This window comes from Herpailurus yagouaroundi, unplaced genomic scaffold (genome assembly GCF_014898765.1).
Source record: "Herpailurus yagouaroundi ecotype Mexico unplaced genomic scaffold, PumYag 191, whole genome shotgun sequence".
Lineage (NCBI taxonomy): Eukaryota > Metazoa > Chordata > Mammalia > Carnivora > Felidae > Herpailurus > Herpailurus yagouaroundi.
This window is the reverse complement of record NW_024412422.1, coordinates 7698650-7710660: the sequence shown is the minus strand read 5'-3', so window position 1 is coordinate 7710660 and position 12011 is coordinate 7698650. Positions and strand designations below refer to the sequence as shown.

The window sequence follows — 12011 nt, the reverse complement described above, 5'->3', positions numbered from 1 at the left end:
ATACTTTCCTGAGCAATGACACTTCCTAGCAGAGTGGTTTCTGAATGCAATATTTTGAGTCCAATAATCTTGGACAAGTCATCAGACATTTTAACATTTAACATCGCTACATTGTCACTTAATGTCAAAAAGGGCAGCGGATTAACTGGTTCAAAACAAGGGAAAAAATTCATTCATCTGACCTATTCCATAGGTATCTATCTTAATACTGTTTCTTTTAATCTGTGAATTCCATGTTTGCAAAATTCTGCAGTGCAGACTAATAAAAAAAGAAAAATGTTTAATTAAAAAAAACTACAGCGACTGGCTGGCTACCATTATTCATTTTCATACATGTCATGCTTGAGAAAGCTTTGCATATTTTAAAAAGCTATGGATCTCCTAAAGCTGTCAAAATCCAATCTCTGTATACTTCACACTTCTACATTTGAGTAAATCAGCACACATTTATAGGTTCATAAAACTTTTTGACTCATCCCTATGACATAGTGGTTTTTCCCCTCAATTTGTTCTCATTACCAGCTGAAGTTAATGAGAAGGTATTAAAGAATGATTTGCAATGGAATTATGTTTCTGCTTCAGAGTATCCACATAAGCTACCCTGACTTTCTTTTCTCTCGTAGAATAATGTAGTTTCCTAGGGTGAAGAATAATTGGGGGGGGTGGGGGGTGGGGGTGGGGGAAAGAAGTTCCTCCTCTTGTCATCAAACATAATAAAGTAGTTGATCTCAAAAGGAAACACAAAAAGCTCAGTATGAATTAGGAAAAGGACCATAGAAAACAAATGTTCATCATTCTTGTGTAAATTAAATTTACGAAAATTGAAACATCTTACACTCTTATAGTGGAATATCATTCTAAAAATCATTGCGTAGCATTTATTCTACTGGGAAAAAGGCTATTAGAGAAACAAACCTAAAACATGTTTTTCCACATTTTAAACCACAAAAGTTAATTCTTAATTTGAAAAAAAAAGCAAAAGGAATTCAAACGAAGATGGTGTCTTAGCTGCCTGCCATTGAAGGCATTCTAACTTGTACAAGTTTTCACTTGCAGTTAATATTCCGCTACAAGAAAAGAGGCAGGGAGAGGGGAGTCTCAGCTAAGGCACCAGTGAGTATGAGACACTCTGTGTAAGTTGTAAGTAGCACGGCACAGCTCAATTTCCTTTTCTTACTTGGTGGGTACGGAACGGCAGCTCTTCCGTCCTTCCCAAGAGGCCGGTCTTCTGCCCCAACTGCAGGCATTTTGGATGAGCGCAGCGCAGGCGATGCAGCCTGAGGAAAGATTATTTTTATTAAAACGGGGCAACACACGTGTACACAAGTAGAGCCACAGCTACTTCTTTTTTTTTGGATTTTTTTAAAATGTTTGTTTATTTTTGGGAGACAGAGAGACAGAGTGCAAGTGGGGGAGGGGCAGACAGCAGGAAAGACACAGAATCCGAAGCAGGGTCCAGGCTCCAAGCCGCCAGCACAGAGCCCGACGCGGGGCTCGAACGCCTGAAGTGCGGGATCATGACCTGGGCTGAAGTCAGACGCTCAACCGACTGAACCACCCAGGCGCCCCATTAGTCAACTATTTCTTAACATGTGCCTAGTGATATTCTGGAATGAAGGAAAGATGCTTCCTTACACAGGATTTACCAAGCGAACTTCTGGTAATACCAGCAGACAGTGAAGCAAAGGAGAAGGCTACAAGCTTATCAAGAATGAAAACCAGAGTGACTAAGTCTCTGCACAGATCTTGTAAGGGCAGATTGCACCAGCAAAGCAGAACTTGCAGACCTTAAGCAAATCTTCCTCCCAGGTGATTAGAGAAGTGGTTTCAGGGACACAATAATTAAATTAGGGTGGTGCCTCCAAGTAGTAATTAATTATCAGTCTGGTTTTCCTTCTGTTTGGAAGCAGGCAGTTAAAAGAAGTGACCTCAAGTCCTCCCAAAGTATTACGCTTTCATTTTTCACCACACACACACACACACACAAGAGCACACATACACACACACACACACGAACATGTATCTTCTACTCCTATTCCCACATTTACTATTCTTCTTCATAAAAAATAACCATATCATATAAAATTACTGAAATATGCAGAGGAATTTTCTTTGTTATTCAAAAGAAATTAAGTCTTTTAATAGGCAAGATTATCTTTAAGAACTCAAATGAATTGGTGACCAAAGGAAAAAAGATTCTCACAAACAGAAAGCCTTTATGTGTATTTATTCAATGACATAGAGTTGAAGTGTGAAATTAAATTCAAAGACATCTGAGATGAAACGTGGACAACAGCCACATAATGCGAGTTATCAGTAAGACAAATTAGCAAAAACGGTTCTAAGGTGAATGATTCTCTTGATTAAATGCCAGGCTAGAAATCAGAGTGAACAAACATTTTGGAGAAATGAAAATTAGATTAAAAATGGCCAACCCTCCATCACACATTAACGTTCCTAAAACTATATTAAAAAAAAAAAGTAAATGTATCTTCATTTAGTCCAACAGGAATATATGATTTACACAGAGAGTATAAGGGCCAGGGCTCGGACACCAACAGGAATCACTAGGGATGGTGGTGTGAACAGTCCCCAGCTGCTCTGTAATGCTTGCTTTTTCCCTTTTCTTACTTCTTTCCACTTCTCTTTAATTCCTTTTCATATTTCCTCCCCACCATCACTACCGAAGCATCTGACCAAACCCTAAAGATCATCAAAACCAATCCCAGACAATACCCGGCTTTAGGGCGACAGTCACATTCCAAATGGCTCTCCGATGCCCGGATCTACCACAAGGAAACATGTCATTTCTCGTATTAATGTTTTTCTCCTTGCCGTGTCCTTTTCCTTCATGCAGCCACTGCCTGAATTTAGGTCCTTGTGCTTTAATCCAACGAAAGTTACCCAACAGTACCCCTGCTTTCTGTGTAAGAGACTGATGGAAGCCAGCTCAGGTCCACACTCAGCAGCCTTCACAGAGGAACATATTACAGGCCGAGTTCAAAGTCCAAAGCCATAAGGATGGTCAAAAACCTTCTTAACCCTGTCAATCTTTACCCACCAGTCAGAGAGCAGACCAGTGGTCTGTTCTTTATCCCCCCAACCCCAAGCTAGTTCGTTCTTGTTGCTTAATCAAGGCTCATTCCAGGCTCGAACTGATGTCTCTCCCCTCTATCTCAATAACCCTGTCTTTCCACATCTCAGGTCAAATCCATTCTTGGAGGCCATTATGATATCATCTTCTAAGTACTTACATTACTAATAGTGTATAATGTCGGTTAATCAGATACATTTTATTTTACAGTGAGAACAGGCTTTAGAATTCTGATTCCTACTTAAAGTTTAAGCCTTAACTTAAACACTGTTTGCCTGTCACTTCGTACTTGAACACCCAGCATTTTAGACGCAAGTCAATTACTACACTCTCAGTAATAAGTACGTACGTGTGTGTGTGTGTGTGTGTGTGTGTGTGTGTGTGTGTATTTTTGAAGTATATGTTTACATTTATTTACAAGCTATTTCTCCTGAGGTCTGTGAGTATCTCAAGTATAAGGGTGGTAATATTTGTAACCTCGTGTACATGTCACAACGGAACTGACCATCAAGTGATTAACAAATATATGGGAAAAGGGCAGAAGGGAAGGAAGGTAAATACATAAGTGATAGAAAAATAAACTTACTTCTCTGAAGAGAGGGCCTATCTTACTCATTTCTAGGCCCCCCAGAAATTATAGGTACTTCTATTTGCCCAAAAGTACAGAGGTGGTTAGGAGGATGAGGACACAAATTTCCTGACTCAGTTCAGCTGCTCACCCAAGAATTTTAAATTTTATCTGTCACTTTAACCACATCATACCTGGTATTATTTAACTTCTTTGTATGTAAATCCTACTTCCCCACTATGGTGTCATAACCTTAAAAAGTATGCATCATACTCGTCTATCTCTCAAAATGTAGACTACTTTCTGACTGATGAGATGAATAAAACGTTATGGGCATTATCTTTAAAATCTGAGCTAAAGGGTCTACATGATACACTTCTACTAGTCTCGTGATAGTTAGAAGGATTTAAAAATTAACTGTGAAAGGAGCAGCTGGGTGGCTCAGTCAGCTAAGCATCGACTTCTTGGTTTCGGCTCAGGTTACGATCTCGTGCTTTGTGAGTTCAAGCCCTATGTTGGGTTCCGTGCTGACAGCACAGAGCCTGCTGGGGATTCTCTCCCTCTCTGCCCCTCTCCCACTCGCTTTCTGTTTCTCTCAAAATAAATAAATAAAACCCAAAAGAAAAAAAAGCGCTCGGCCTTTAAAGAAAATGTTTTTAAACTAAATGTGAAGCTTTGGCAGCACATATACTGAATGTGAAAGATTTTAATATTTACAACAGGAATAACACTAATAATAAAAAAACAAAAAAACCAACCATCAACAAACAGAACCCAAGGCGTGTTAGAGACGACACGAGCCACTTTTAGAATCCTTTCAAGGTATACCAACGTTTTTGAAGAGGATTCTGAACCTGAAACAGGGCCCCCAAATTCAGCAGACCAAACAGTAAGGAGGAGCTCCAACAGCGACACACATCCTCCCATTTCGGGAAGTTTCTGCTTGTGGAGCCATGGCAGACTCACCCCAAGTTCGTCGTCATCGGAATTATCAAAGATGTTGTCTAGGTCGTGCAGGGAAGGTGCCAGATCTGTCACCTGGGTAAGGCTACTGGAGCCGGCTCTGCCAGCAGCACTGTCCTGCCGGACATCTGCAGGGAAGGAGGCGAAGACCCAGAATGAACAACTTTACCGAGAGAGGACCGAGGAGAGGACATGGGTCTCAACGAGCAGACCTGCCTGTGAATTTTTTCCCTAGGTTTTCAGTTAAATTTAGAGACAAATATTTCCAAATATGTTTATCAGTTTTGAAAATAACTGAAAAACAAACAATGAAAAATTCAAGATGAGATCAAATTATTGGTATTACAGTAAAAATATAATTCTAAATTGAGAAGCATCTCCCTTGCATTTTACTTTAGCAACAATCCAAGTGAGGCAAATAATCATTGTACACACCTGTTTTAGTAGCAGAACTGAAAATAGACATGGCATTTTTCCCATCAGGCACCGGCGTGGAATGACCTGGTGTAGTGACATCCTTGGTACCAAATCCATCCTCTGACTGTATAATAAATTCAGCCAAACAAAACACATGAACACCAACCCAAAGTGTGGAATATGAGGGAGAACACAAAGAATTAGAGGGGAGAATGGAACTTGTTATGAGCACAAGTATGATAAACCATGGTCTATGCAACCAAGGGAAATAAAAGATCGGTCCTTTTCCCTGAATTTAAACAGAACCCAAAACTCCCACACTTTCCCTCCAATCCTATGGCATATTCTGAGTCAATCTGGGTTTTATGGCTAATCAGTACTGGTGGCATTTGACTACAGTCCTGCCATGGTGTTAAAAGCTGCCTTTAATAACATTTTAGATGCTGAATTGCGGTTCGAGCTTTCTGGACCCAGACAGATCTCTGTAAAGGAATCCTGGAAGCATTTTCCGGAACGGTACTGGCTTCTTAATTGTCCTATTTCCTCTACTCTCAAGAATACCTCTTTAAATGGCCCAGTATTTTGGAATGCTATAAAATTTAAGGCTAAAGACAGCACACACCCCCAGTACTCGATTTTATGACAATGAAACCAGTAAAAGTAATACCGACATAAGCCAGGAGGTAGTGTTGGTATTAATTCAGACACATATATAAAGCACTTGGTATGGTAGACATACCAAGCACTCAATAAACAATAGACACTGTCATCAGCCTATTTTTTCTTCACATTTTGGGTGTTTTGGAATAATAATTAAAAAGAAGGGAGCAGGGAGCATAGGCCAACCAGAATTAGCGTATGAGAGGAAGCATGCACTGTACAAGCTACAGCCTGGAAAATATGAGGCTTCATTTATGCTCAGCGGACTCTTAAACAAAGGTGAGCCATGACATAAAAAGGAACAATACGCTGTTCAATACAATAGTACCAAGAGCATGAATATGGGGACAGAGCAATCAGGCAAGACTATCTCAAACATTCTGCCTCAGAAGTTTTCCCACACACATTGTACTGACAGAGATCAAAACCCACACCATGCTGGACACCCTCTATGTTAAATGGTACCTTATTCTTTTTCAGGGAATCTTTCTCTGCCCCTTGTTTGCATTTCTTGTTTGCCGTAAAGATGTATTTTATGTCGCCATCCTCAAAGGTGTATGGATCATTGACTTCTCCCAAACTGTCTCCAGGTTGCTGAGACAGAGGCAATGGGTCAAGGAAGTGGAGTGGCTGCATCTGGGGCTGCTTTTCTTGCCAGATTTTAAACCGTTTGTTAGGTTGTGCTAAGAGTCTAAAAGGGAAAACAAACAATGATTTAAGCAAGCTAAAGTAAAAAGATTGATGTTTAAAAAAAAAAGCATTTATGATTTAAAGCATTTGCAAAGCTTAAATGAAACTTAGAAAATTTATCTCTATAAAGAAGTTCTTTTAGAGAGTACGTTCACAAATAAAACTTAGTAGGTCTTTGTGAGGAGTAGATGCTTTTGTCTCTGATTCCATGGATTCCGGTTAAGAGCGCAGATGGGCTTTAAGAACAGACTGTCTAGGTTCAAGTTCAATCTACGCCAGTGACTAACCGCATGACCCTCGCTTCTTTCTCAGCTATGAAATAAAGTAGTAATATGGTGGTGGTGAAGAGTAACTGAGATGGTCTGTGTAAACTGTGAAGAATAATGGGGCAGCTCAAAAGCACTATAAATAGTATTATTACTAGATGCAGGATACACACTTGAATGCACCCGAAGCCCTCCTTAAAAGTGCCAACATATAAAGGTGGCACTGACCACAATACGGAAAGTCTCACCAAGCTACGTTCTGTGACTAACGAACAGCAGGCCAAAAATAAATCCGTACTAATGCACTAAATGCCATAATGAAACCTTTATATGCCAACATGTTTAAACAACGACACGTGTGTGCATGTGTGTGAAACCTCAAGAAGGACAAAGCACTTGACTTTGAAACACTTTCCAAATGCAGAGTCTCGAATGGTGAAGAAAAGCCTCTTTCATTTGGCTCTGGAGGGACAGAATGGAGACGTGAGGAGGGTAGCCCTGATCCTCGAGACCCTATGCCTCGGTCGGCGGGCGATCGGGTGGGTGGGACAGAGTCTCCTCACCTTTGCAGCGCGGTGCTCTCTGAGTTTACCTCCATTTTGGCATCACACCTCTCGCCCTGGAGCTCTGGAGGCCGGAACTCAGCATCGTCAACGGGTGGGAGACGGTAGCTGTTCCACGACTTGTCTGACGACTCCGGGTTCGAGGGCCTAATCCCACAATATAAGGCTGTCTCGCTGACCTCTGCCATCAGAGGCAGTCTTTGGCCTACGAGGACAGTTCTGTCATCCAGAGTTGACAACTGCTGGAGTTCTAGCCCGTTTCCATAGAGGGCTGGGTTCACAGGGACAGATGGCGGGTCCAAACTCTCCGTTTCCTGACCTCGTGGCTGAGGGCTGAGTGTTGGCGGCAGAGGGGAAATAGGGGAATGAGGTGAATCCATAGGATTCAGATTCATTTGCTTGCTTGTATTTCTGGAAGGCACGGCCATTTGTTTATCATACTTCCTACTGCTAGACACCTCTAGGGAGGAGTCGATCCCTGCCAACCCTAGCTTCTGTCCTGGTGTATCTTGCTCCACACAGAACTCGTCAGCCACAGACGGCCTGTGGTGAAATGGTATCAAGGGTCTCTTCTGCAACTTGTCTCCCTTTTCTGGTCTTTCTGTCGTTTTGTGCTTGGAAGCAGGAGGTGGTAAAGATGAAGATGATGACGGTCCTGCACCGAAGCCTGGCTGAGATGCTGCGGGAGGTCGACTGGGTCCTACTGCACAACGTTTTAGAAGTTTATGCCTGAAATGAGAATTAAAATAAGGTTAAGAAACGCACACCTGAGAACAACCGCACTCTTCTGGAAGTATGACATCCCTGCACCATTATGACATTACAAAAGAGATGCCTCTGAGAAGGCTGTACCTTCTAAGCACACACTGGCTGCACTAGCACACGGAAAAGGTCTCCAGGCTCATTATTTTTATAATGACAAAAACTGCAACACACTCTGACAGAGAGTAGTGAACCGATCGCATACAATCCAGCAGGTAAGAGACGGACTTAATGTCGCTAGCGCGTACCAAAAGACGGATTTGCAAAATTCCCAAATCTTTCAAATTTGGTAAGGGACTCAGATAACGTGTTCACACTGCATTTTAAAACCAAGAGTAATGAGATCATTCGCCAAGAAAGAGAGAAAAAAAAGCTTCCAATTTCTATCTTACAACAAACACTCTACTAAGTCCAATATAGAATGGTTTGTAACGGCTTATAGTCTTGTCAATCGGGAACAAAATAATTATGCGATTTTCCCCCAAAGTGTGAAACCAAGGGTCGATCCTACAAATATTTAATAGAATAAGCAGACTACAAACCTTATATGCCACTATTATTGGAAAAAAGAAGGAAGGAAAGACAACTTTGGACCTTATAGACTCACAAACTTAGAAGTAAGAAGAGGGGGAGTGAATACTAAAAGCACACATGTACACAAATGCACCTGTACTAAGCAGGATGGCAAGTCTGCTCATACCCTAACACACTTCTTGGTAAGCACAGGTGTGAGATATTGCTCAGTAAGGGCCCACGAGACGATGCCAAGGTCTAATCTGTGCAACAAAGTTATATAGCAGGTCAGCCAGTTCCTCCCAATATATAAATCAACCCAGGGAAACACGTAAGCTCTCCTGCCGGTGTAGCAGTAACTCTCTGAGGCCGCTAGGGTGGCATTAAATTACTGCTGCATTGCACTAAATGATGCCCTAGTGGGCAGTAAAACGGATTTGTGTGGCATAATGGGATGGTTTAGTGGGACAGCAGGATGGCCACCCTGCCCCATAAGGCCATTAAACAGTGTGAGGAGTGGACCATTCCATAATGGGTTTGGTAATCCTGCAGTAGATAATCCAAAAAGACTCTTGCTAAAGTCCTTGCTACTCAAAAAAAAAAAAAAAAAAAAAAAAAAAAAAAATTCTGACTTTGAAGAAGGTTGTTTAAGCATAAGGCTATTGTCAATAAGGTAAAAATTGTGCTTTAAATCTGCAGGGCACCATACCACAGTAAGAGGTGAATGTCTCATCTGAAAAATATCTCAATCAAATCTTCTAGGGGTGCTTATTTTAAAACCTAAGCTCTAAAAGTCTTTTACATAAAACCTTTTCATTTGGACTTTCTCAGAGCATTTAACCACACCAATCCTTTGATAGATATTTTATGATAGCCTCTTCAAAGTAAGGACTTTTTGCAAACTAGATAATCTCATATAAAGTCTTTTTTTTTTTTTTTTCAATTGTACTTAACGACTCAGCTACATTGTGAAATGGTTACAATTAGGGACACATCAGTAAGTAACAGACTATCACTGCAAATCTCTGAACAGGTAAAAGGCCTCCATGGAGCAGGCAGGCAGATCAGGCTCAGAAAGCTAACTATATGGGTGGTCCATTGGTGGGAAGAAACCAGAAGCAGGGCCAAACATTGTAGAAACACACACAGTGGCTAGAAGAATGGGGAAAATAGAATTACTATCATAGATATTTCAAAAGAAGTCATTGTGAAATACAAGGATAAAAATCATCTATAAAACAGAAGAAAAATATATAAATGATAATGTCTCTAGGCTGAGAAGGGAAAATGGTGACTTAAAAAAATGTGCCTGATCTGTGAGAAAAGAGACTTGTCAATATCAAGGGTATTTCTCAAAGGTACCCTCGTAATTATAAGACTAAAGCATATATGGGAAGTCACGTCTAGAGATTTAATATTTGGGACTCAACAAAATCAAATGCATAACTACAAAACAGACCTGAAGGTAAAGATCTGGTGAAGGAAAAAAAAGGATTAACTTCAGGGGACAAAAGAAAACGTGTTATTTATTTACACTTCAGGTAAAAAGAACTTGAGGTACCAAATAAAAATGTCACAGAAATCAGTAAAAAGGTGAAAAATCTAGATTAAGACCAAAAACAAGACGAAGGCACAAGTTAAATACACTAACATTTTTATCCTAGGTGCTTTCTAAAGGTGGCCTATAACTTGGCTGTAGGCGGTTTAGAAATCCATGTTAATAGGAAAATACTTTTTGTCACACAATTTACAATGGCCAAGAAACAGAAGTCAAACAGAGATTCAGCTGACATACCATACCTACCCTGAGATCAGAGAGAGATTCTCACATGCTCAGAGAGGAGCAACTTCTTCAAAAACATCCTCTTTGAAAAAATCAATAGTGAGTTTTATTAGGCTGATACTTACAATGTTTCTCAAAGGAAAAAAAAAAAAAGGCTGACTAGTAAGGCAGAGCTTGACAAAGAGAATCGACAATAAGGGCAGGGGAGGACAGGAAGGTGGTGTCAAAACTGTTGTTTAAGTGTGTATACACGCGCGCGTGTGCATGCGTGCACACACACACACAGTTTGCATATATTCTCAGGGGTCATTTGACTGCCTCCTTACTCGGAAGCCAACTTATTTATGCCACATTAAGAACCCCTATCTAAACTAGGGAAATAAATGGCCTTTTTCTTAATATGCATGATCTCCACTGAACTTTTTCTAAGTGCTAAGCAGTATCCCATGTGAAAATACACAGTTTGGAAGCAAAGCTACTCTTAGTTGCTCATTAAGTGAATAATCACCATCACATGTTCAACAGTCAGCTGAGCTGGGGGTAAGGCTGACACACACTTAAGAAATCCAAGAACCTTGGGGTGCCAGGTGCCTCAGTCGGTTAAGCAACCAGCTCTTAATTTTGGCTCAGGTCATGATCCCAGGGTTGTGGGATTGAGCCCTGCGTTGGGCTCAGTGCTGAGTATGGAGCCTGCTTAAGATTCATATCCTCTCCCTCTTCTCTCTCTCTCTCTCTCTTTCTCCCCCCCCCCGCCCCGCCCCTTGCCACTTGCACGCTCTCATTTTTTCTCTCTCGAAATAAATTAAGAAAGAAAAGAAGAGAAAAGAAAAGAAACCTAAGAACCCTCATGAGTGCCCAGGACAATAGGACTCCACTACCACAAGGAGTGATAAGTCAAGGTAATACCCATGAGAGCAAAAATTTTCTACAGAGATCAACTCAGGGTTCTATTCAAATATCTAAATGAATGAACAAGAATTTCAGCCATTGGCAGATGTTGTTACCAAATACCTGCCTCAAGCATCAAAACACACCAGCAGTACCAACAACAAAACAAATTATCTATGGAAGGCCTGTTTAATCCAAATCCTATAAATTCTAGCCAACTTATTTAATATTTATCTCTACCTTAAAATTAAGAATTATGAAATAAACTCATTTAAAGGGGAAGAGACTGTCTTATCAAACTGATGCCTTTAGTTTTGAGGTAGCTACTGTGAAGAAACTTGTGGGAATAATTGGATCACAGGGCCAGTCATCTAACAAAGCTCTTTTTGAGGCCTGACAATAAAACCGTACCATCTGCATAGAAAAAAAGACTTATCTTTTTCTTCTCTACTGGAGGAGGAAGAAGGCTGAACAGAAAAGACCAAACAAAATGATGGGGAAGAAGCGGTCTGAGAGTCCAGGAGACACAGCCAACAAAAGGTGCCACCATCCCATCCGACCCCCGTTCTGCCTCGTCCACCACCTACCTAGAGCAAGAACAGCTGACTCTTTGGGTTGGATCCACAAAATCCCAAGTAGCAGGATTATTAGCAGGCTCTTCTTCAAGAGTTGGAGTCGACATTTGGCTCCTCCTACATAAGGTTAAAAAGGTGAGTTGTGTCAACATGAGATAATATTCGTACCTCTGGGAGAAAAATGTTTAAAAGACCCAAATACATTACACATAGTAATGTTAGCTAGCTGAGAGATGGCTCAAAGCGACCCAAGGCTAGGATATATATAT

General features: G+C 40.9%; 1 protein-coding gene across 3 annotated transcripts in view; it reads right to left on the bottom strand.

Annotated features, from left to right (window-relative positions):
* Nucleotides 1-12011, bottom strand: part of MED13L (mediator complex subunit 13L) — a 306657-nt gene that overhangs the window by 39110 nt on the left and 255536 nt on the right. For all 3 annotated transcript variants that reach the window (XM_040443794.1, XM_040443793.1, XM_040443795.1), the window contains 6 exons: nt 11755-11859; nt 7222-7950; nt 6168-6393; nt 5061-5166; nt 4629-4753; nt 1178-1277 (listed from right to left, as the gene is read on the bottom strand). In XM_040443794.1, coding sequence (XP_040299728.1) covers nt 1178-1277; nt 4629-4753; nt 5061-5166; nt 6168-6393; nt 7222-7950; nt 11755-11859 — 1391 coding nt within the window. The remainder of the gene's footprint in view (nt 1-1177; nt 1278-4628; nt 4754-5060; nt 5167-6167; nt 6394-7221; nt 7951-11754; nt 11860-12011) is intronic.